A 25,569-nucleotide genomic window follows, 5' to 3' on the forward strand; every position below is an offset into this window, starting at 1 on the left:
CTTTCAGCTGAAATAAAGCAAAACCATCAGGGAAAATAAGCCCAGATCGTTTTTTTGTTTTTTTGCGTGTGACAGGTGCCAAAACAAAAAAGGAAAAAAAAAACTTTGCTCTTTATTTTAATGAAATCACCAGGAATTGCCTGGCTGCCCCATCCATAATAAGCTCATTAAAATGTCATATTTAAAAATATTTGAAGGCATAGCATGAGAGTCAATAGGAAAGATTAATTTTCGTGGGTTCAAGAAATAGCTTTTCAATTATACAGCCAAGTGCATTTTACTGTTCCTGTAGTGCGCTTGCAGCTGTCACAGAAAAGCACTAGGCAACAAGAATGAGGAGCATATGGCTGCAGTGAAACTGGTGCTTATGTGTACTGTAAGTGTTAGGGAGTGGTGATGAGGCCTATAAATTAATACCTATATGAATGCTTGGCAGAGATCTTCCATAGAGAGCCCATGAAATGGATAGCTGTTGAATGGTTTGCCAGTTTTCTGATAACAATGGTCTCCCCCACCATCAATTGTGTTGCTGTTGCCATGGTTATTATTACTAATCATTTTGTTTTCAGGTGTCACTCAGTGCATAGCTCTCCCAGGCAGGTGGTTTGCTCTAATGGGGTGCAGCAGTGCGCTTGGTCATTCTGTACCTGCACTGCTCTGCATTGCTGTTATCAGGGTGCTTTAATTCCCCCCTCTGAACGCTTTTTTTTTCAATTTGACGTAGACCACGGTTATTTTGTTTTCATTTGAAATTTGCCCACTCAGTTTAGAGCCGCCAGTTGCATCTCCACAGCTCTGCCCGCCTGCGCCCACACGGAGGGAACACGCCCGTGGAGCCGCTCGCCTCTTGGCCCACCCCTCGGTGCCCGCTGGAGGAGAGGCACGGTCCTCCGTGACTTCACCATGAGCAAGCCGGTGCCCTGGACGTCACAGGGGTGACCTTTTAGCTGGGGGCCATGAGCGTCCTGGCTGATCCCAGTCACCTGGACCTCAGCCAGCTGTGCCAGCAGTGCGGCACCAGTTGGGCAATCCCAGTTAACTAGAGACATCAGCAAGGCTCAGACTCTGCTGTGTCAAAACCATCGACAAAACCTAGCCGCTCCACCGTCCGTGTGCAGAGGATGAGAAATAATTACAGCTACAAGTTAGGAAACGCACTTTATTTAGGGGCATGAGATACAGAAGCTATCTCAACAGTGACTTAATGCTCATGGACATTGTTACAGCAGCAACTGTAAAACCAGGAACAGCTGACACAGATGCATGCAACATGCATCCCTGGTTACTCCAGACCCCACGACGCTCGTGCGGGGAATGTGTAACGTGTCACGTGTAATGCATGGTTTGCTATTTAGTCCCCTCTTTTGTCCGTCAGTGAAAATAATATTGGTCACATGGAGGAAACACCCCCATTCGCCAGTCCAGAACATTCACAGCTGCTTGTTGCTGCTTGACCTCCCCAGTGCCCAGACCGCTGAGTCCCTTGTACAGCTAGTGTGCTCTTGGCAGTCTTTCCCCCATCTCTCCCCAACACACACACACACACACACACGTGTGTGCACTATAGAAATGCACCCGTGAAGCTTGTCCTAGGAAGATCACTCTCCCAGTGATCAGACTCCTGTGTGGTCGTCCCTGAAAACGACGTTTTTGCCTCTTGTGGATCTGATGCTGCTGAAATGTTAGCTTTGTGAGGACATGCTTGCAAAAACGTTTAAGCAAAAAAATTGGATGATGGATATGGCTTCTTTCAAGTGAAGGATATGTAATGATGGAGGATGTGCCTGGAAGAGTTTGGTCTTGTGTTGGAAGGTGTAGATATAACTGTACCACTATGTGCAACAAACACCTTCCTTCCTTCTTACACAAGGAACCAGTAAACTGTAGACTCTTCTTTGGTCCCTTACTGTCTGATAAACCTGTCTTTACCTGCCTTATTTCAAATGACTCCTTACTGCTTTGTGTTTCTTTTTAATCGAACTTTACTCCACAATAGACGTCTTACAATGAGTACACACTCTTAACAAACCATAAAACCCTACTTAATTAAAAAACATTCTCAATCGGGCGATTGTCCATTTTCAATTGAAGCAAGTGGATTCTGGGGCTGGATTTGCACAATAAAAGACTCCCTTCAGGTCCCTCCATTTACTGTTGTGCATGGCTTGATTCCCTGTCCCGGCTCATAGCCCTTTTGCTTTGTGTTTCACCCCAGTCCTATAATTCGGAAACGGAACTCTGTTGCAGGTTCTGATTGGTGGGGATTGATGGGGCATTTTGCATTGAATCAGTAGTCGGGGGTAAGGAAGAGGTGAGGGCTACGGTCAATGATAAATTCATTACAGGTAGAAGCAGGCAGAGGAGCTGGTGGAAAATGACTGGCAAATGTGCTCTATCATGGTAATTCATTATTAGTGTTTTTTTACTTTGTCCACTCATCGCCACCATGCGGAGATAAAGACTTCCGATGGGAGTGAATAATGAAAACCTCCGAACAAAAGAGGGGTTCTTTGAAATGCAGAAAAATTGGCAATCATGTAAGACAGCCCCACCCCCCGCCCCCTTGTAGAAATGAGCTCTCTCTCTCTCTCATATGCCTGGTGTTTGCCCTGCAAAGTGTTGGAGTTTTTTTTTGCAAGACTGTCTGATTGCGTCTCATTTAGGGAAAAAAAAAGGCGGGTGGATTTTCAAACAAAGCGAGGTTCTCTTGAGGGTTATGCTTGTAAAAACATTTCCATCTAAATGCAGATTTGCAATTTCTACTGCTGAGAGCCTTTGCTGCTTACATTCATTATTTTACCATGTGGGAATAAAGCCATTTTTTCCCCCTCTTCCCCGCCCCCCTAAAGATATAATCTGGTTAAAAAAGTATCTTCAATTGATTCCTTTTGATTTCGCGTCAGAGATTGAATAGGGGAGAGTGAAAACACGCAAAACAACCATACTGTAGCAGAGCTGACCGAGGACTGGGGAAAACTGGTGATGCATGTCTTTATCACTGATTAATTTGTTTCACATCTGTTCTAGTTGGATGAAGAAATGCATCTCAGGTTGACGGTTTCTTAATCTGCTGTTTGCCACGCGTGTTACAGCTATGGACTGGCGAAACCCACTCACTGAGGTTGAGTACCAGTGAAATCATGAAATTGTAATCGGAAAGGAGCTCTGCTTCTCATATCAGCATGGTATTTATTACATTGCGAGCAAAAGGCAGCAAAGCCTGATTCTAAGCCTGCAATGCACTGTATGAATAAGCGCAAGGATGAGAGTAATAATTAAAAAAAGAGCTGTTCTCTGTAGAGCTCAGAGCTTGCAAAAGGTAGAATATGAAACGTGTTCATTTTGAACACTAAAACCAAAGCCAGCTTTCCTGTATTTGGCTTTGCCTAGATCTCTCTCTCTGTGTGGTTTCTGTTTTATGATTCACCCCGAGAAAACAAAAACACCACACATGTTTGCAAGGCCCCGCCCCTCGCAGTGTGAGGGCTTTCAGGTGTCTGTTCTCAGCGAGGGCTCTGTGACAACTGATCGGTTCCCCGTCCTGGCTCTCATTAACATTCATGCTGCCTGCATGCTAAGATCTGGAAGCCCGTTCACTCCAGTCTACCCCCGTTCCAAAGGCAATCTGCACTTGCTCCACTTGGTTCTGAGCTTCTGGGTGCCGTCCCTGGCCCTGAAAAATGGAAGATGCTATCGACGGAGCACAGCTTGTAAGAGCTATCAATTTTTATTAAGTACTGTGTTGGATAATAAGGTACATTACCTATAGTGCTTTTGTAAAAAAAAAAAAGTAATACGCTGCTGAATGAAATTGCACATCTATTTGCGGCACTCAAGCAGGCCCGGTGTGGTAAATATTGTATTGCTTCGTAATGTGTTCGGTTTCAAAGTAAAGTGTTTTCACCCTGCTCGAGGTTAGGGTTCTGGACTTATGATACTTCTTTAATGGAGTTTCAGAACTGCAGGAATAAGAGATGGAATGCATTTAAAAGGAAAAAAGCTCTGTCTCTGCGTTAGAACTCGTGCAGAATAAACCGTCTCAGAAAAAGGACGGTCTGAAAAGGGATGGGTGTAGAATTCTTTCAGTGACTTTTGAATCCCTTCTAAATCTCAGTTCTACCAACAGCAAGGGCTGGAGGTGGTTGAGTGTGCTCTAATTTTGTCACCATCCCACTTGAAGCCCCAGACGAGTCAGGTTCAAGTTGCATCATCCCAGAAAAGGAAGAGTTCCTTGACTGCCCTGGTCAGAAAGCCGGGGCTGGAAATCTCGAGCCCTCAGGACGTGGTCAGCAAGAGAGTCTTGTGGGTTCATTCAACATTGCTGAAACAGGAGTTAAAAGGTAGAACAAGAAGAATAATCCTAATGGATTATACATATGCAGAACACACTCTCACAAATGCAGTATGCCAAAATCATGAAAACTTAAAAACATTTCAGTGTGTTTCCCCTTGTCTTGAAATGCACACAGATTCTTCATGTTCCTCTGTATCTGCTTGCTTGGCTTAAGGTCTAGCAGTCATTTCACAAAACATTGCTCTGTATTGATTTGTTTTTTGCCAAAGGCATGACTTTCACCAGAGGCAATTTTACAGCCCGTTGAAGGGCTGGAGGTGTAAAGCAAGCCAGTGAGGGCTGTTGTGTGGCAGTGGGATCAGTCATGATCTCTACTGTGCCCACATGGGGCAGGGCGATGAGAAAAGGTGGATGTTTCAGTGATAATAACTAAGTGTTCGATTTAAATCAAGGTCCATTTTTATGACTCTTTTTTTCTGCTCTTGGTTTTATAATAGCTAACGATTACACTGAGCATTGTGTGCTTAAAAAGGTCTTGCCTGTCATGCATTCAAGTGCACTTGCAAACGTGAAATGTTAATATAGAAAAAGAACTTAGTTCATGTATGTCGCTCAATATATATATACCCTATATATTTTCTGTAGCAGAAATGATAAATGACAGTTTGCATGCAAACTGCAATCTCCATTCCCCAGAGGGAGCCACAACATCTTCAGGTAGCTGCAGAAACCCCTCTTCTCTGCACTGGGCCAAATGTGGCTGGGATCAGGAGTGAGGCAGTGGAGCTGTGATTGAATTGCACCGGGAGATTGAAGGCTGAATGAAATCTGATGTTAATGCAGCACTGCCTAGCTTGAATTTCAAACAAACCAGAAAAAAAAATCCAGGGCACAAGCACCAATTCCCTATTGCCTGTGAAAGGCAGGTTCAATTGCAAGGTGTAGTGGAAACAGTTGCGCCCAACGTAATGGCTGACTGCATTATTCCTGAAACAGCAGCAAGTTAATCAATTTGGAGAGTCGATAAACTGAAGTGCTGGGGACACAGAGTTCCTGCGACTACCCAAAGTTTCTGCCATTTGTCAAATTAAACTCTTCTACAAGCAAAATATCAGAATTGGCTGTAGGTGTAGCAAAAGTGTACATAATGAAAATAAATCAATACATTATATATTTATATTCACTTTTCAGCTAAATGTCACTGCTCTTGGATTCTCTATTACTATGCTAAAATTAGCTTGAAATGAAATTTCATCCTCAGCATGTAAAAAAGAGGTTTTTAAGTGCACTTTATTTTTATCACACTCCACTTTTATCTTCACCAGATCTCTGTGCTCATTGTGATTAATAAGAGATGGATCAGGGGCACTTGCCACACAGTCTTTGGTGACACCAGCTCTTAATATACCTGCAACACGTTTTTGCTTTGAAGTTGTCAAGCTGCCTGAGAATGAGATGCTATCTCAGGTGTGTATTGACAGCGGAGGGGCACTCTGGAAATTACTCTTTGCTTCCTGAATTCCTGATGAGCAGGGAGTTTTGCCCAGGCACCCCCCAATTAAACTAACAGGAAGTTCTGTGAAGCAAAAACACTGGGGTGGGGGGGTCCATGGAGACTTGTTAGCTGCCTGAGAGATCAAGACATCCTTCAGCAGTTCGGCAAGCACTGCTGTGCACCAACTCTGAAACCTTGGCACAGTCTGTTGATTCCAGGGAAGTCTCAGATTAGTTGACACTGCTAAGGAAGTGTGTGAGGATCTGTAACTTGTTTGTACAAAGAAAAGAAGGAACTGAGCTCCAAATCTGCGTGAACAGGAGCTGGATGTGACATAGGAGATACACCCATGCTGTTTGCTGTATCGTAAAGCTGTTGATCACTGCACTGCTATGTGTACCTTCTATCTCCTGGTGTCTAAAGTTCTTGACACATTCATACAAATGTGGAGTTCAACCTGCCGATTTGAGTCATGATGATTTAGCTAAAGAGAATCTGTGGGTGTTCAAGCAGAGAACAATCACAGGTTTCACCTTGATGTCTCACCCTCAACATGACTGACACGTCAATTCACCTTGTCTGAAATCATGTACTGTACCTGTGACCACGGTCTTGTGATTTAGAAACATCAATAACAGATAATAAAGATAATCTAGGATATTTCAGATAAAAAATGCTTTGATCTTTAAAAGCCAGAGCCCTACAGGTAATGTAAGAATCCTCATCGTATTGTCTCTGATTAAAGACCTTGGAAATAATATTAACAGTGAACTAATTAAGGTGATATTAATTATGTAAAATAAGAATACACAAAAGAGAGTTTTCCTGTTTAGGATGGACCTGTGATTTTTTGGATTTGTGACAGCGGTTTCATTTATTTTTTTAAAAAAGGAAAAAATAAGTGTCTGCTCTCTCTGTAGGTCTTCCTGAGTCAGCACCCTGAGCATCAGGGTCAGGGTGTCTGAGCATCAGGCTATGCACGGTCGCTTGTTGTGTTCTTACTGGGAAGCTGGATGTCGGTCTAGAGTGGTGGCAGATGTCAACCCCTGTGTCTCTTGCGCCCCCTGCAGGACTGGCTGCAGGCGACAAGCTGGTCAACATGCGGAAGGTGACTCACCGCATGGTGCGGGAGGAGCTGGCCGGCGTCGCCTTCCTGCCCTGCGTCTTCACCCTGCGCCCCAGCCCCTCCCACGAGCCCCCGCGCATCAAGTGGACCAAGATGCTCAGCGGGCGGGAGCAGTCCGTCCTGGTGGCCAAGGACAACGTCATCAAGGTCAAGAAGGACTTCCAGGGCCGCGTCACCCTCCCCGGGTACCCCGACAACCGCTACAACGCCACGCTGGCGCTGACCGGCCTGCGCTCCAGTGACTCCGGGCTGTACCGCTGTGAGGTGGTGGTGGGCATCGACGACGAGCAGGACACCGTGCCCCTTGAGGTCACCGGTGAGTGCACAGCTGGGGTGGCTGTGAAGGGCGAGGCCAGTGAGAGAGGCTCCCAAGCATTGTTGGCCAGAAACACAGGGATCGCCACTTGTGTCATTTCCATATTCTTCTCTTCCCCTGAGTGCATCCCCCCTGTGTCAGTCCAACATCACCCAGTAACTCAAGTGTGAGCTTTAATATCCTTCACGGTCACCATCCGATTTCTAGGGTATCTCTTCATTATGGAACATGACAGTGGACTTGGGCTGTTCCATTCTCTGACTAATCTAAATACACAATCCCTGCTACGCAAGGGGATTCTGAGTGACAGCTTTTGTTTGTATGGTAATACAAAGCAGCAGGGTAGTATGTGTTCTCCTAGTCCCTTTAATACAACAGAAATGTTCCTTCTGAGATTCCTTTTCTTTTGCAGGATGAAGCTCTTGACACCTTCCTCTTTATCTCTGGTTTACTCTTTAAACTATATTCCATTTCCTTAAGCAGACTATACAAATTAGACCTCAAGCACAAATCGCAGAAACGAACAGAAGCCCCTGTCCGTCCCCCGTCCCCCACCACCACCCTTGATCACACAGAAACCAGGGGCGTTGGAGAAGGCTGCATACAAAGAATCAGAAGGAAAATATTCCGTGATCTGCTAATGGTGATTTATTGCTCCAGTAGTTAATGTCAGGGCTTTGACATATTTGTTTAGCATTCAATCCAAGGTCTGAAGACTAGCGTCTTCTGTAAGAAAGTGAGAGCTGCACATCAGGGGGTGCAGGAATTCTTTTCTTTCCGTTCTGCATTATTTGCGTCGAAGGTCTGCTTTATGCAGTCCTGAACAGCAGCGTGCTCGCCTGGGGAGAGCTACTGCGCCCCACAGCGCCTGCTGTGGCGCTGTATCCGTGCAAGTGTGGATCCTGAAACCTCACGCCGATTCCACAGGAGAGCCGGCTTCCCACTGGAAATGCAGGCAAATCGATTGACATGCCATAAAAATCCTCGCTGAGAAAAACCTATTACCCATTCCTCGACAAATGATCTCTAGGGCTTGGTCTTAATTGGGAGTCACGGAACGTTGCACAGCGCGCCACTTTCAATATTAATATTGTGAGTTGCTAATGAATTAATTAACTGCTATTGATGGAAGAGGATTATATCAATATCATATTCATTTGTTGGGATTTGAGGTGATAATTTGGGCACCAGTGAGCTTTTGTATTCTACTGCGAGTTAAAATTAGAGGATATGGAGCTTCAGCTAACCTTTTTTACACTCCTGTACTGTGGTCAATTGTCTGTGTCTCTCCAATTAGTGTCTAGGGATCAGTTATCTTTGACAGCTGTGGACCGAAAAATAAAAAGGTTGGTTGAGCACAGTGAAGGTAAAAAAACATCTATAAATGGACCCGGGGTTTTGAAAGGTATTTGTTAAAGTCACAGTGCACTCTTGCAGCAGGACAATGAAAATATAAAAAAAACACGAAATAAAAAAGACGAACCCACCTCTCCTCTTCTTTTCCTGCCATTTGGTTTTATCAGTTTTTATATTCTTCTCCTTGGGAAGGGTTCTCAAATTCTAATCTTGTTTCTGGTCCTCCAGAGCTCTCAGTTACATAGTTTAATTATTGAATTAACTGTGTAATTGTAATACTTCTAACAGCTCTGAAGTGTTTTATAAATAACTGTAGCTTTAATGAAGTGAATGTTTTTAATAATCAGCTGCAAAAAATCTAGAGAAAAATGCTATACATATATCTCAAACTCAAAATTAAAATTAAAGGTCCATTCATTTTACTAGTCAGTTAATTCATCTTTTGACTGGCTGCTCAGATTGTAATAAAAAGAATAAGTTGAGTGTGAGACCGGATGTTGTCTGAAAATGCAGGACCATTCCCTTTCACGTGCAGTGCTCTTGACAGAGCGAGCTGCCCCCTCCACCTTCTGGGTGATGGCCTTTCTGTTTGAGGATGGGAGAATGTGGAATTGAGCGGTCTGTTCTGTGACAATGCAAAGATGCCGCGCTTAGCCGCTTGGCACAGGACCCGCCTTTTCGAGCCAGAGACGGAACGGAGAGAGGGAGGACGTGCCGGCTAGCTAAATAGTCACAGGCCATGATGCAGCACATATCAACACAAAGAAATGGAACATGAAGTGGATCTCGTTTTCCTCAGCTAGCATGGGGAGTGATTGCTGAAATTGGCCCTTAGTCTGAAGGATTTCTCTGCAGTTATCTAGAAAGGCTCCCTTTCACCTTGTTCTCATGCTGTTGTGTCCCCGGGGGGCGGGTTTCCTTTGAGAAATGGGAGGAGGGGGGTCAGATCGGTGGGAAGGCTCCCATCACTGCTAAGGGAGGAGCTGGATTTCCGCTTTTAAAGCCCCAGCCACCCCTCCTCCCCCCATTTGGTTTCTTTGGCACAAGCCATCACTTCGCAGTGCGGAGAGACCTCCTGAGTGGAACAGCGGTCAAGCCAGTGCCGTGATTTCGTAGCGGCTTGTGTGGGTGGTGCAGTGCTCCCCACGGGTCGGATCCATTTAAAAACAAAGTCCGGGCTTTCGTACGAGCTCGTCGTGTGAAGTCGTTAAAGCATGGCTCCACTGACGAGCTCCTTGCTCTGACACCCAAGGCTTTTTAGAAAGCCCCGTGCCTGAAACAGCATTGTGCTGGAATCCTCGCCATATGCAGCCAGCTCCCTCTTTAGTGTAGTAGCTCACTAGCGTTAGACTGGTGGAGGCAGAACTGGTGTGTCTGCAGGCTCTCCGGCCCCTGGTGTGTCCTGCGGGCTCTCCGGCCCCTGGTGTGTCCTGCGGGCTGTCCGGGCCCCTGGTGTGTCCTGAGGGCTCTCCGGGCCCCTGGTGTGTCCTGAGGGCTCTCCGGGCCCCTGGTGTGTCCTGCGGGCTCTCCGGGCCCCTGGTGTGTCCTGCGGGCTCTTCGGGCCCCTGGTGTGTTTAGCCCGTTGAGAGCTGAGATGGAATGAAAACCTTTTAGACAGACTCCAGGACCAGGATTGGGCATCCCTGTTCTATAAAGACATATCTGCAACAAATGATAGAATGCAAACGGCGACTCTGCTGAAATTCTCATATAAAACCTGTCAGTAAGAAACAAATTCAACACTTCGAAGAAGCTGTTTTGGGAAGAGCACGTTAAATATATTTTAAAGGAACCTGTTCTCCTAGCAAATAACTTGATGTTTGTCTGCAGCGCTATAAAACAGCCATAAAATGTATATATCAAATCAATGGGATTGCTTGTAAAGTATTCCTCCCAGATACAATATTTGCTGCATAATTTATCAGTAATGCTTACTTAATGCTTTGAAGAAGTACATACAGTCACTGCATCCAAGTGCATGTCTGTGCAATTTCTCCTGCTAATGCCTTCGCTGTTTCTTGTTCAGGGAATGCATTCGGAAGGTGAAATTAATAGAATTACAGAAGAAATTTTAACTTAACAGGCCTGGAGATTCCCATACGGTTTTGAAATGTTCCCAACCGGCGTGGTAAAGTCGGATTTGTCTCTTTCTGTGCTGAGCCAGTTCCTGTCTGTGCGTTTCCCCTGCTCCTCAGGTGTGGTCTTTCATTACCGGGCACCCAGTGATCGGTATGCCCTGTCCTTCCGTGACGCCCAGCGGGTGTGCCTGGAGAACTCCGCTGTGATCGCCACGCCGTCCCAGCTCCAGGCCACCTTCGACGACGGCTACGACAACTGTGATGCGGGCTGGCTCTCGGACCAGACTGTCAGGCAAGGCGTGTGCGCTTATCGGGCATGGAGCCTGCTGGGTTTCTGTCAAGAGAGCTAAAGAGTCTCAGGAACTGGGTGGCCGTGCTGATGTAATCTGTGATAATCCCTGCTCTCTTCCTGTGCTTGAAGAGGTATATAACATAAGTAGTCTCATCAAGGCGATAAAGCACCAAGCACAAAACAGAGCAGGCACAAACACATCAGCATATACATATTCGAGGTTGTGCATGAAGCAAGTGACCATGCAGAAGATACATTTGCAGCACCAGGCATGATCGAGTGATAGTGCAAATGAATGGATAATTAAGAGAACCCCCTACCTCAAGTAGATCTCTTCCTGTTGGCTTAGTAATTGTGCTGAAATGACTTCAAAGCAGTTCACGGGCTTTTAGCCCTGGTTAAGTGACTGCGTTCCTCAGATCTTCCCCAGGCCAGAACAGTCAGATTACCAGTTATCACAGATAACCGTGGTGATTTGCTGCCTGCGCTGGCTTTAATTGTACGGTTTCTATAGCAACCTGGCTACACACTTAGTGGTGGAATAAAAAAAAATGTAATTAGATCACAGAAATAGAGACATCAGATGTTGGGGAATTTGGGGAATAGGTTTTAAAAGTATTTCAATGGGAATAGTTCAACACAGGAGGAGGGCTAACGTGTTAGGCAGCTTGAGACGATGGGGTTCATGAGGGATTAAATATTACTGGAGAGGTGAATATTTCTGTGCTTCACATGCATGGTGAATTTTCTTGTGTCCACCATTTAACCCTGCAGCAGGTTACCACCTTGTAGCCTAGGCAGAGCTGGGCCTAGTCTAAAGTAGAAAGCCCTTGCAGGAAAACCCAGGTTACTGCTGTAAGTGGTGTTTGTGGACCAGTAGGTGGCGCTCCTCCCTCTTGACCAGAGTTTTTTTTAAACTACTGCCCCTCCATGGTGATGGGACTCTGGACTGCAGGAGGTGCTATATGTCAGGTCTTTTCAGTTTTCCCCGTGTTGTGAAACCTGTGATGTAGGTGTAAGTGTGTTTTCATTGGTTGTATCGTCTCTGCAGGTATCCAATCAGGTCCCCCAGGCCAGGTTGCTATGGAGACCGAGAGGACCAACCTGGAGTCAGGAACTATGGCGACAGGGACCCTGCTGAGCTGTATGATGTCTACTGTTTTTCAAGGCAGATGAAAGGTAGGCTCTTCCTACAATGCTTGACACATGGACCTTCAAAGCCTTGGGTGACGTCAGAAGAGGAGGAAAAGTTCTGCTCCAAGTAACAGTTGTAAGGACAGGCAAATGTGAGCTTTCCTAAGGTCTCCATGAAACAATTAAAAGGTCTTTTGCAGTTTAATACATTTTTCTCATACCTATACTATACTTGAACTGTTTCACCATATGATCCCATGGTTTAGCTATTTTCGCCAGGTTCCGAAATGTTGTGCCTCACCTTCATGGCTTTTGGACCACGATGAGCCTGTCGCTCTCTCTCTCTGAGCAGGGGAGGTTTTCCACACCGCGGTGCCGGAGAAGCTCAGCCTGGCCACGGCCTCCACACACTGCCACTCTCTGGGCATGCAGCTGGCCACCGTGGGGCAGCTCTACCTGGCCTGGCAGGACGGGCTGGACCGCTGCGACCCCGGCTGGCTGGCGGACGGCAGCGTGCGCTACCCCATCAACCACCCTCGGCGGAACTGCGGCGGGGACGAGCCCGGCGTGAGGACTGTCTACCAGAACCCCAATCGCACTGGCTTCCCTGACACCACCTCGCTCTTCGACGCCTACTGCTACAGTGGTACTCTTTCCTTCCCTTCCTGGCTCAGAGCTCCGAGTCACTTTATCCCATCCGTCCGTTTCCTAACTGCTTTATAATCATCATCATAATAATAATAATAGTAATAAATACTTGCACTTTTATAGCGCTTTTCTGGACACTTCGCTCAAAGCGCTTTACAGGTAATGGGGAATCCCACTACCAACACCAATGTGCAGCCCCACCTGGATGATGCGTCAGCCCGCTCCAGCTCTCAGTGGGGAGGAGAGCAGAGTGATGAAGCCAGTTCAGAGAGGGGGATTATTAGGAGGCTATGACTGGTAAAGGCCAGAGGGAAATTTGGCCTGGATGCCGGGGTAACACCCCTACTCTTTTCAAGATACATCCTGGGATTTTTTATCCAGTACAGGGTCGGGTGGGGGTCGGTGCCTATCCCAGCAAGCAATGGGCACAAGGCGGGATACACCCTGGACAGAACACCAGTCCCTCACAGGGCAGACAGACACAGGCACACACTCACACTCACACCAGGGCCAGTTTTCCTAGAAGCTAATTAATCTAGCAGCATGTCTTTAGACTGTGACAGGAAACCGGAGCACCTGGAGGAAGCCCATGTGAATACTTGGGGAACATACACACTCTACCCAGACAGCACCCCAGGTCCGGAATTGAACCCAGGGCCCCAGCACTGCGAGAAAAAAAACACTGCACCATTGTGCCACCCAATTACTTAATTAAGTCAGCTAATTACTTAATTCATCCAGATTAGCATTGCTTCCAATTGCTTAAGCCATTGATGAAAAGATACCCAAACCAATTGTTTATCACTGGTAAATAATATATCTTTCTGTCTGGTGTGTGGATTTGTACTCCTGAGAAGGTGTTTGTCTTAAATGCCCCTTCGGTATCTAATTTTCTCAAATACTTATTCCTGACTTACTGTGTTTATTTTTCAGGAGCTTTTTACTCTGGGGGTTTTAGGATATGTATAATGAAGTAGAGGACTGGTAGTACAGAATGAAATTATTGAGTCTAGCTTTACTGAGTGTTAGAGAAATGTAATAGACTTCAGAGAAAGATTATTGTGTTTTTCATTTGCTTCCTTAAACCCCCTGATGCAGGCACTGTCATGAGTTTTAAATGCTTAGTAATAAGCCTTTGAATAAATCTCAAACTACAAAATATGTTTGTTTCATAAATACAAATAGAAATGTTATGTCTTGGTGAAACCAAAGAAACAGCTCACATTTTCCTGAAAACGAATGTTATTCAGTATTCATTGAAGAATGCATAAGCGGGCATTAATGTTTTATATACGCACATATCAATGTGTAAATGAAATTCTAATCCTGGTTATATTCTTCTGTACCCAGAGGTGCCAGCAGGAGATAGCAGAGCTCAGGCTGCTGCACTGCTGTTAACCAAGGAGTCGGAGGTATCGAACTCTGCTGAGGTCAGGCAGACCTGGAGCGGTGAGGCCAGCTCGGGCAGCAGGGGTCACAGTGCACAACAGGACGCCCAGGCTGGAGCCCCGAACCAGCTGGCCCTCGAACCGTCCACCTGGACTGGTGTTGTCAGCCTGCAGGAGCTCAGCTCCCTTGCGTCCAACGATTCTGCCGAGATGTCGGGGGAGCACGTGGTCATGCACGTAGGCCCGGGCCCGTCCAGCCTGCGGCTCAGAGAGCCGGCGGAGCAGAACGCGGAGAGCCCTCCTGGGACCCGCGCGCAGGCCGCTTCCCCAGGCCCGGCACCGGAGGGCGAGCCCTCCCTGGAGAGCCTGGAGCAGCAGGGGGGATCTGCCAGAGAGGAAGAGGGGGCAGAGGAGGAAGTGGAGGGGTTATTTCAGCAGACTGGCGAACACGCAGGACAGTCCCATCATGGGACCTCCGTCACCCCCGGTCTGCAGACTTTGGACAACAACAGCCTGCTGTCTAATCTGGTTGACTCCCCTGTGTACATGCGGGGATTGTTGACGGATCACTCGGAGGAAGCCTTCTCCTCTACTTTACCCAGTGGGACAAGAGAACCGGGGCAGTCCACAATCAGCCCGGGAAAGGGACCTGCTGCAGAACCTACAGGAGAAGCAATTGATGGAGATTCTAAGCCTGAGACAAGCCATTTCACTACTCAGAACGCCATACTGGAGCACATCAGGGTGAAGCCCTCGCATGGCGCATCTGCTGGTGACGGACTCACAGGCTCCAATAAGGAGATCTCGGAACAGGAGAGGGAAACGTTCTTTGAGTCAAGCAACAGCAATGCAGCTGCTGAAAGAGACCAGGCTGATGACCACGGCTGGCCTGTAAGTAACCCAGATGTTGGCGGAACGAGACGACTAGGTTTGAAAGAAGGTCACAGTGAAGAGGCGGTGCACCTGAGCCACCCAGAGCCTGCTGGCATCCCCAATAAGACCAGAACAGAAAAGGCTGCAGGTGCAGAATCCAACAGCCTGCTGCTTCCCGAAGAATCTCTGTCTGAGGCCCAAGAACTGAATTTGGATGCAGATGTTGATGCAGATGCATTGGGCTTGGAAGACCCCCAGCCAAAATCACGTGAGGAAGATGCCATTTCTCAACAGAGCTCCGCAAGGCTGCACCCTCCACATTCCGATGGAGTTGTCTTAGCACAGCAAGGCGCAGAGCCCACTGCAGCCAGTCCCACCACTCTCCCAGACACGGATCCATCAGCAGGTAAGAGAATTCAGTGCTACGGATTCACCAGACTCTATCATGTAGGGCTTGATAGCGATCTCACCTCTATCTTACACAACATTTGTATTCTTAACTAATGGTTTTAAATCCTTCTGACAACAATCCTTTTTGTTTTATTTCTTATTTGGAAATTTACAGTCCTTTCTAGCCATTAGATGTGCTACACCAGTCATTTTTGTCTGCTGAAAATCAGTAGTTCTGCAGAATTCTGTTGTTGTCATTGCAGAATATTAATGTATTGGAATATGTTTTTTAATTCAGAAGAGAATGTTGAATTGCTCGCTCAAATTGTCGATGTTTACCCAGACATTCCCAAATAAACAGGATTTTAATCACAATAATAATAGAATTATAGAATTTTAAAATTACAGCAGAGATGGTTATACATGGTTTCCGTTGTTTATCTGTTTACTTGACAAATGCAATTACAGTCTAAATACTAATCAAGCGTGACGCGAAGAGAAGTTCTTTATTTAAGCGAGAGCTCATTTCCCACAATAGCCTTCAGGGTGGGCATTAATCTGTTCATATCGACACATCATTGAATTATAAATCTCAGCATGCAGGACATGCGTATAGAGATAAGGAGGAACAGACAATATCTAGCGTGTTATTAAGACATTCCCAATGATGCTTACACAATTGGCCATCTGACTTTTTGGTGTCATCTTTTGAGCAGTATCTCATTGCATTCTACACTCCCAACTTGACAGGGCAGTAAAGAGTACACCCGCCCCCTCCTGTCGAACAACAATAAATTCCTGGGAGCTCCGTGTAGGACACTCAAACAAAAAAGGAGGGGCTGCACACGAGAGGGGTGTAATCATTCTGTCTTCATGCTCCGTGCATATCATTCCCAGTCCTCCATCCAGCTGATCCTTCAAACCCAGAACGCACCAGAATCCACAGAAGAAAGAGCCGAGATCAAATTAAGCTCAACGCTGACGGAGAGTAGTAGCAGCAGAGTAGTTCAGGAGCACAATAAAGTGAGAGGAGGGCCATCAATTGCGTGGGATAGCTGTGGTGGAAATAGATGTGGGGCCCTTTTCCCTGGATCAGGTGGAAGGATGGGGGAACAGATCATCAAGCTCCCTGAGTATTTAAGGCTGGCAGTGGGGAGATGGGGGAAGGAGGTGAGGAGAATGTCTGGCAGGTGGGGGGGGGGGGGGGTATGGTAATGGATGTCCCTAAGACAGCACTGCGGCTTAAAATTAGAAACAATGCTGAAGACTTCTGTGTCGCTGCTGCGGTACGGATTCATCACCGCCTCGGGATTACGCGACAGCGGGCGCAGGAGGAAATAAAACAATAACTGTCCAGACCGGGCGACGGCTTGTGATGAATTGCTTTGGTTGGAAATCAATAAAGGTCGGCTTTTTAAAAAAAAATTCCATTCCCTGTGCTTCATTATTACGAATTCCCCCCCCCCCCCCCCCCCCAACCCGGATTCAGCCTGGGGCTTGAGTGTTTTAATACTGGGTTCAAAATGTAGTGTTCGTCTCCGTGCGCTCTGCGGGGGCCAATCTATCCCATGGTCCGTTTCATAAACAGTTACCGGAGCTCTGGTGTTCAGAATCTCTCCCAGTTCGGGTCCGTTGCTGAATGCAGCCTCTAAGAATCATGGTCGAGGATCCGTGGTTAGAAACGTAAAAAAGCAACCGCACAAGGAACATTTCAAAGCCCTTTCAGTGGAAAACACTGAATTGCGATTGTTTATCAGGATGGTTTTGCTGTGTAGAAAGGCTTTACTGAATGCATTCAGCTGTTCTTTGCAAACTGTGGCTCATTCAAGTTAATTTTTGACATTGGGTTTGCAGTACAAGGAACACATACTGTAGCACAGTTGTCATAAGACTTTATTGTTGAATATCATACAGAGACATAAAGTGCTCAGTTTAACTGCTCTGAATCAGCACACAGGGGTGACAGGATCGATAGCGCTTACACTTTGCCAAAACTGAGAAGCCTTCATCTGTTCTATTCTTTCTCTAACGTCTCTGGACCTCTAATACAGCTGCAAATGAAGCAGTTAAGATATGTAAAGAAATATTGTATTGTGGCTCTATATGATACACCGTAAATGGTGTTCATACCATCTACATACAAATCTCCCAGAACTGTTTAATTGGAAAAAAATAAGAAATCTGTTTGAAAGTGTATTCCACAAATCAAGGGGAATTTGAACTGCTGTTTTCCATATCTTTATCTTTAATGTCTTTCAAGTTATTTTAATATTCATTCACTTCTATTATTCACGAATTGTAACCACTTACAAGGCAGTCTTGACATAAAATAATCAAGGGGAGGAGATCCCACGCCTGAAACAGTTTTGCAGCCGAATGTAGACCATGCCATGAGAAAAACGGGAAATGGTTTTGGTTGGTGGAGGAGGTATATGATTAGCACAGAGGGGTTCCCTGCAGTCCGAGTGCTTTGCCATGGGAAGACTTCTCCTTCTCACCTCAGTCCTTCTGTCAGGCAGAAGATAGATTGAGCCGACAGCGCAAAGCATTCTGAGAGGCAGAGCTCTGCAAGCACAGCTTTGAGGAAGAGAGCGTATTAATAAATCAACCTACAGTACTGCAGAGTATGGGAACTGTCCCGTCTGCACTCACGGTAAAATGCGGTTGATCAGCAACCTCTCCATAACACCCGCTTGCTACTACAGGCCTGTACTCGATTGAATTATCACTTCCTACCAGTTCCTGTTCCTGTGATTTTCATCTTCTTAGAAGAAAGCCCAACACCTGTCTTTGTACTCCATCTGGAAACCCTTGCTGTTTTTTTTTAATTTTTCCATCTTTCTTTTTATTACTGTACAGACGCATAAAGACTTGACTTCCAAAGTGACAGTGGCTCCTTTGAATCTGGAAGGCAGACAAAGTATCTGACAGACAATGCATGAAAGAGCTGTGGAAAGAGCTGTCTTTTGTCTGAGTGAATGCTGAGAAGTGGCTCACCTCACAGCTACAAAATACATAAATATGTAAACATGCATTTTTGTTATTGGAATTGCAAAGAGAATGAATTATTTACAGAGTTTTAAGGGAATTACACCAAATTGCCTCTTGGAATCCTTGTGAGTGTACAAATAAATAATGAGGTTTTCCTCGGGACTGACGAACAGCTTTAGAATATTTCCCTTTTTTCGGATTAATTTGAACAAAAAGATTGAATAAGTAAGTGAATGGTAGAGCTGGCTGAATACGTTAAAAAATAATGACTCCAGCGCTGGAGTTTTCTTGAGCTTGTGTTTTGATTGCTAATTTAACGTGCATTTAATTAAAGCTAATGCTCTTTCTCGCTAAGTTAATCACAGTATGTTGTCCCTGCAGGATTAATTGTACCAAGACACCCTGGGACAGTGGATTCGACAATAGCTGGTAATGAATCACCAGGCTTCTTAGCTGCCAGCACTGTGCCAGCCTCACCGACAGTGCCACATAGCCTTGACAAATGGACTCTGAAAACCACGACTATAAGCACGCCGGGTTACCGTGCTTCTGTAGGAGAGCAGACTGCCATCACAGAATCAATGGGGAAAGAAGTTTCTACACCTGAGGCTATCGCCACTGCAGTCACTAGCGAGTCATCCGCCCTAGGAAATACATCCTCTACTTTGTCTGACAACACACTGGATACGTCAGGAGAAGAGCTGCCTGCTTTGATGGAAGAAGCTTACCCACGCCTTGCACAGGGCAGTGTTGCAGCAGATTCCTCAGAGTCGGTGAGCTCCCAGGAAGCCAAGAGAGCAGCATTGGACCTCCTCGCTATCCCAGCCTCTAGGGAAAATCCTGACAATTACTCTGGAGATGGCAAAGATCTGGAGGAACACTCGCTGCATCTGGTGCCGTTCCTTCACACAAAAGATCACGTAGCATTCAAACCCCCATCCAGTCCAGCTTCATCAGTGAAAGAGTTAATTCCTTTTGGAATAGAAGCAGATAAGGAAGCTGAAGGAAGTGGAGTAAGGGATTTGCTTGGTGGGATGGATGGTTTCAACGGTATTAATGGTTCTGCTGTGACCACAGTGGCTCCCACTGCCATCCCAAGCAAAACAACCCCCATAGAGATGGTGTCTTTAGGAAATGCAACCCCCCCACCAACCAGTGAGGTTGTTATGGATCAGCATACAACTGTCAGAGAGCTGGAGGAAGGACATTCAACCACATTTTCCACTGGTGTCAACAGTGGGATTGAGATACAGGGAGAGGACATGGCAGGTGGACACTCATTTTCTGAGTCCACCACAGAGGTAGTTGCTTTGGTCTCGGAGATCAGTGCTGCAGAGGCAAAAGGGGAAATATTGTATGCCCAGAATCCAACTCAATCACCTGTCCCTTCAGAACCCAAAGGCGTCATAACAGAAATACCTTCCAGCACGGATGGTTTTCTTCTAACAGGTGGACAGCCAACCTTGCACCCTGTGGAGGAGAAAGAAATCCTACATGATCGCTACGTGACCGAAGCTGGAACTCACCCCCCAGTTGTTGCTACAACGCCAAGCGCATGGGCCACGTCTTTGTCATTCGTCCCTATTGAGCCCTTGGCCACCATTCGGACAGCCACAGCTGAAGCCTATGCTTCCGATATGCCACTGGCCACCCAGAAGCAGCTTCTACAAACAGACGGGGCTCAGGGTCGGTTGTCATCACAAACCACGCACATTCCGGTGGTGCGTCAGTCCCCGGGTCAGTCTGAACTCTCTGCTCCTACTGGGGGTCCTTCAGAAGACCGTGATGAGCCCACTGAGCTGCCAACAGTCTCAGTGATGCGGTCACCTGAGAAAGTGACACTAGGGGAAGTGGACTCCAACCACACTGAGGAGTCGCCACACCTTTGGTCAGACAGACCGGAGAGCAGCTCTTTCTCTGAGCAGCCAGCAGTGGCAGGCCTGGACTTCAGGGATTCTGTGGGAGAGGCTATAACCCATTCAGTGTTCTTTGATTATACACCAGTAGTCCAAGCTGGGAAGCCTACTTTGGCTGCCTCCCCAGTGGAGAAGTCGGCGGGCCCGGAAGATAAGCCTTCTATGGTCGCTGCAACCACTGACGGGCCTCCCTCGGCCCCCTCTCAGACCCAGGTGCTCACCTCTGCCTTGATGGAGAGCCACCAGAGCAGCCACACATGGTACAGTGAGGAGGAGGGGCAGAACACCACCACCCCTGGACCAAGCTTTTCACCTTCAACAGCAATGAGTGGGCTTACAACCAGCACAGGCGCAGGTAGGAATCGTTACTCTTTTATCTCATGCCCTTTTTTTATTTGTTGGAATTGATGCCCATTTCTAATTTAAATCTTTAACCTTTTCATTCCCTGTGATCCCTAGGTTTTCTTTGGTCTAGGTGCACATCCTTGTATTTAGATACAATTTAAATACACATTTATGGCAGAGCGGTGGCTCTGTGGCTAAGGATCTGCGCCTGTGGCTGGAAGGTTGCCGGTTCAAATCCTGCGGCCAGCAGAGGAATCCTACTCAATCCTGAGCAAGGCCCTTCACCCCAGCTGCTCCAGGGGTGCTGTATAAATGGCCGACCCTGTGCTCTGACCCCCAACTTCTCTCCCTGTCTGTGTGTCTCATGGAGAGCAAGCTGGGGTATGAGAAAAGACAAATTCCTAATGCAAGAAATTGTATAGGGCTAATAAAGTGATCTTATCTTAAATGATGCCCCTGACTACTTCTAAACTCAGATTCAGGTTCTGGAGTGGGCTCCTGCATCACAAACATTCATTTTATGGGAGCATCACTCAAATTTTATGGGAGCATCACAATCATAAAACTCATTTCCATGACTCTGGAATCAGCTCACCTAGGCATACCCTGTGTTTTCTGGAAGGCTGACTGCCATGCAGACTCTGTGTAGGAGATTTAATTAGTAGGTCAGGAAAAATCAGAGTTTCCGATAAATCGCAGATCATAAGTGTAAGTGCCTTGTTTATATGGCATTGTTTTAGAACATCACAAGATGCTGTACAAATAAAATTATTAAAAGAGACGAGACAGAAAGACGATATTAAACAGAAATGAAAGTGGGTTTTCAGACATCTCTCCCACAGGTTTGTCCAGAAATGATTAATAAAAAGTGACTGTCCTAAGCAGGTGTTACTTAAAGCTATAACCTACAGCTTTGTCTTAGTGCTGTACTTGTCCTTTAATTAACCCTGATAAATAATTGCACTAGTTGCACATCTGATCCTTTGACAATAAGGAGGATGTAATGTAAAGAGGTTTATGTTTTACCTTGGAAAAGTGAGGATCTCTTGGACGCTGCTAAACCTTGTTTATACAGCAGCAGACTGAATGGCAAATCATGTTTCTCCACCTGCACTGGTGAACTTTTCAGTGAATCTAATTTCAAAAGCAATGTCCACATCAACCAAAAGGAGCACACAAGACCCTAGAACTGAGAGAGGTAATAACAGGTCTGGATGGCTTTGGCAGAAAAGGAGAGCAGGATTTGCCTTGCCTCCTGTCCCAGGTGCGACTTTCATAAGCCCCTTTAATCATTGCTCAGCTGCTCAAGTGGCTGACTGCAATAAGAGGATCTCAGGAGCCCCCTCTGAACATAAGAGGCCTCGTCTTTGAAAACCAGCCTATTCCTTATAGCCTTATTAATAACAGCAGTGTTATAGGACAGAGGGCCTTTAATTAAGCACATATCGAATCTCTGTGTCCAGACCTCTTTGTCTCCTCAGGTGCTGGTTCCTCATCTCATCTTTGCAGACACAGATGAGAGCATGAAAGACCCTCACATGGACCACAGTTAGACCAGATGCAGACACACAGCACCCCAAACACACACCCAGGCTCATACACACTCCCGGACACATGCAGTCATTCTGACGCATGAGCCTATGACCACAGCCTAACACAGACACGCATAATTATAGAGTTAGCATCTTGGCCTTTCGTGCTACACTTTCTTAAAAGCATGCAGGCTCTAGCATTCTGCTGTGAAATTAAACCACACAGCACACACCAGGAGTTTTTTTTTCTTTCTTCGACAAAAGAAAATATTTTCCACCGCGTCTGACACAATTCTGTTCTTCCGTACTGCTGTGCAAGGTTTTGGGGGAGGAAAGCAGCACAGCATCAAAGTTTGGCCTTGCAGCTATTTTATTACAGGCTTTAGAAAAGAGCAATTTGCTGGTTTTCAGCTGGAAACACTGACAACTGGATTTTAAATACTGCGTGAAAGGTGGCTTGCTGGCAATGGAATGCCTGTTATACGAATTTTAATCAGAGAGGCTTTGCTGAATTTTAACTGAGCAAACATTTTATTTTTCCTCAACATTTTAAGCTCCAAATGAGACCTTGAGCTAGCCTTGTGCTGTGCTGCGAAGGAGAGGCTATCTTGCATTCCTAGTGGCTATCGATTTTCTGCTTCAGTTGCCTTATTGAGACTGTAGCCCTTCTAACTTTATTGCTCTCACAAATGGTTTTTTATTAATCTTAAAGTCGTCGGTGGTATTTCTGCCTGCAGAATAATGTTTATAAACTCTTGGATGCCCTCATGGTCGTCATGCAGGGTCTGATCAGGAACATAATTTATTGAAAAGGGAAAGCTGTAGCCCTGGCTGTTAGTTTTATACTGGTCTGATAATGTTTTTTTCATATCTTGATAGCTCTTTTTTGGTTGTAATTGTGTGGTTTTCATATTATGTTATGTTATTAATAGAGTCTCCTGGGCACCAGGGATTCACAAACCTGGTTTTTATCTCTGTCCCTTTTTTTAACTTATATTAATGCTTCTTTGGCACATCATCGGAATGCACAGAGAGTTTCTTTTTTTTCTTCCCATAAGAATGACCTAGTTTCTGCTTCCTTGCAGAGCTCACAGCTTGGTCTATCCCAAAATATCCTAAAACACTGTTACGTTTATGCACCTCTGTAGGAGACGGCCGCGACTTGTAAATAGTTTTACTGAGCAAAGAATAAGCGTCAGATGGGAGTCCCTTTGAACACTGGTGTAAAATACTTAAAATAAACGAAAACTTCCTTTTAATTTCCCCCCTTTAAGGAACCGTTGAGTTATCTAAGGGCAAACTAAGGACAAACAGATCAAAAGCGTGATAGATGTGAGCACATTTCACATTTCATTTCACTTAAAGGGAGAAGGCATCCACATTCAGTCCTTAAAACACTTTTTAGGTATGGATGGGGGACTGCACTCCTGCAGGTTTTGCAGGTGCTTATAAATTAACCTCCAATTAATAAAGAAATTATTATTTTTTTATTTGACTTTATGTCCAAGTAGCTGAATGAAGCAATGAAGCATTTAAGATCAGAGGTGAAAATGAAAACTGAGGACTTTTCATACCTCCAGGAGTGAGGCTGCCCAGTCCTGGACCTTGGACCCTACCTCTGCTGAGGCGGCAGTGGATCTGTGGGCTGGCAGGCCCAGTTAATGGTGCAGTTAAGTCTCTAAACGGGCTGGCCTCGGCAGTCCTTCTTGCAGTGCAATGCGTGTGGGTCGTCTGTGCGTGACAAAGTGCCGCAGAAGAATTGCGCTGCCAGCGCGGGGACTGAGTCTACAGAGAAAGCATCTCGTCTGACTGAGCAGCGCCGTTTTTTCCCTGTGTGAAAGTCTTTTGCTCCTGTAATTCCTTATCAGCTCCTCAGCGACCACCCCTCATTCCACCCTGTGCCCCCCAACTCCTTGCGTTGTAATCCACAGGCCCGTCTCCCCTAATTCCCTCTCCTCGTTAAGCAGTTCGGGGTCAGGGGAGCTCGTTTGTGTTTCATCCTCCCCCCCTTCAGCTCCTTCCTTGCTCGAGTGCTCCGAGCATTCCGAGAGGATTTGGGATTTACTTGGAAATACATTTGCAAGTTATTGAAAGACACCTTTTTATTTATTTCTGTTTTTTCCCGTATTCCCCACTGTGCTCTGCCTTCTGGCACCGTGCTCCGGGTAGATAGTGCCTAATCTCATCCGCCCAGCCTTCCCTGTCTTGACTGGGGCCTGCTGATCCCCCGGTGTGCTGTGTCTGGGGCTGCAGCAACACCCGGGATAGGTGAGGGGTTCTCTCGTGAGCCCTAACCTCTGCCTGTGCTGCCTCACAGATAGAATAATAAAATGCTTGAGGGGAAACGTTGAGCGCAGTTAAAACTGCACACAGAGCATCTACAACCTGGAAATACCATTTTGAAAATGCGCTCGCGCCAGATTATCTGTACATCGAAGAGAAGTTCACCGTTTCCCCCTCTCGGAGGACAGTTCAGCCCGTAATCATCTCTATTACAGAAATATCTCGGCACACTCCAGTTTTAGAGGAGCAGGATCTGCACAGTAGGCACGTTGCTCCCTCTCATTAGCAGCAGCTCATTAGCGGATAGTTGAGCCCACAGTGGAAAATTAGCGTCTTAATATGGTAAATGGATAAATAAAGCAAGCCATCTCAATGAAAAAAATCAACTTCTGCTCTCCCTCTCTCGCTATTTGGTTTGATTTGCAGAAGTATTTTTTTTTGTCATGCAGAGGGCACAGCGGTTGGCACGTTGAAGGCTTTTGAGAGAGCATCTCGTCGGTTTTCTCCGTGCCTTCTCCCTGGATTACTCAGCCTTGGCCCCGGCTCATCCGACGGCTCTTATTAATAAGCTTGTCATGAGCTTTCAAGACGTTAACTAGACTGTTACATCAAGCTCCGATGAAAGAGTTTTTTCCCCCTCGTCCAGCCTTAGCCACCCTGCCAGCTTAGTTTAATGTAGGAGAAATGGCACCCGTTTTTTTTTTTTCCCCTGGCTAATTTCTCTTGACTTGGAACTGATTCATCCTTTATGGATGTTCTCTCATCAGCCGTCATTTATTTCCGGCATCGTTTAAGGCTGCCTGATTGCTAGAAGTTAAAGCCAGCTAGTGCTGCTGCTCTGCTCTCCTGCTCCCCTTGAAGAGTGGAACAGCTAAGCGCAACCATCTGTACTTTCTTTGTATTAGCATCTCGTTAGCAGCAGTGGGAAACTGCTCTTTCTCACCTGGGCTGGAGGGAAACGAGACAGATGCCTGGAGCTCAGAGCCAGGATCAGCGCGGTTGGCGTGAGGGCACGTCTGCATGGGTTTGACCTGCCAGTCTTCTCCCAGAACCGCCCCGATGGGTTTATTATGTGAAGAGAGCTTCGCTCTGAAAGCCCGAGCTGATCATCA

At 46.2% G+C, this 25,569-nt stretch overlaps 1 protein-coding gene across 1 annotated transcript in view; it reads left to right on the forward strand.

The window, feature by feature from the left end:
* The first annotated feature begins 956 nt into the window (after positions 1-956).
* ncanb (neurocan b) overlaps positions 957-25,569 on the forward strand; it is a 63,577-nt gene continuing 38,964 nt past the window's right edge. Inside the window, exons 1-8 of the mRNA XM_088907321.1 lie at positions 957-1,020; positions 6,860-7,231; positions 10,783-10,957; positions 12,009-12,136; positions 12,444-12,737; positions 14,090-15,406; positions 18,763-19,410; positions 19,831-20,652. Of these exons, the coding sequence (XP_088763447.1) occupies positions 957-1,020; positions 6,860-7,231; positions 10,783-10,957; positions 12,009-12,136; positions 12,444-12,737; positions 14,090-15,406; positions 18,763-19,410; positions 19,831-20,652 (3,820 nt within the window). The remainder of the gene's footprint in view (positions 1,021-6,859; positions 7,232-10,782; positions 10,958-12,008; positions 12,137-12,443; positions 12,738-14,089; positions 15,407-18,762; positions 19,411-19,830; positions 20,653-25,569) is intronic.

Source organism: Atractosteus spatula, chromosome 28 (assembly GCF_055471065.1).
Source record: "Atractosteus spatula isolate fAtrSpa1 chromosome 28, fAtrSpa1.hap1, whole genome shotgun sequence".
Taxonomy (NCBI): Eukaryota; Metazoa; Chordata; class Actinopteri; order Semionotiformes; family Lepisosteidae; genus Atractosteus; species Atractosteus spatula.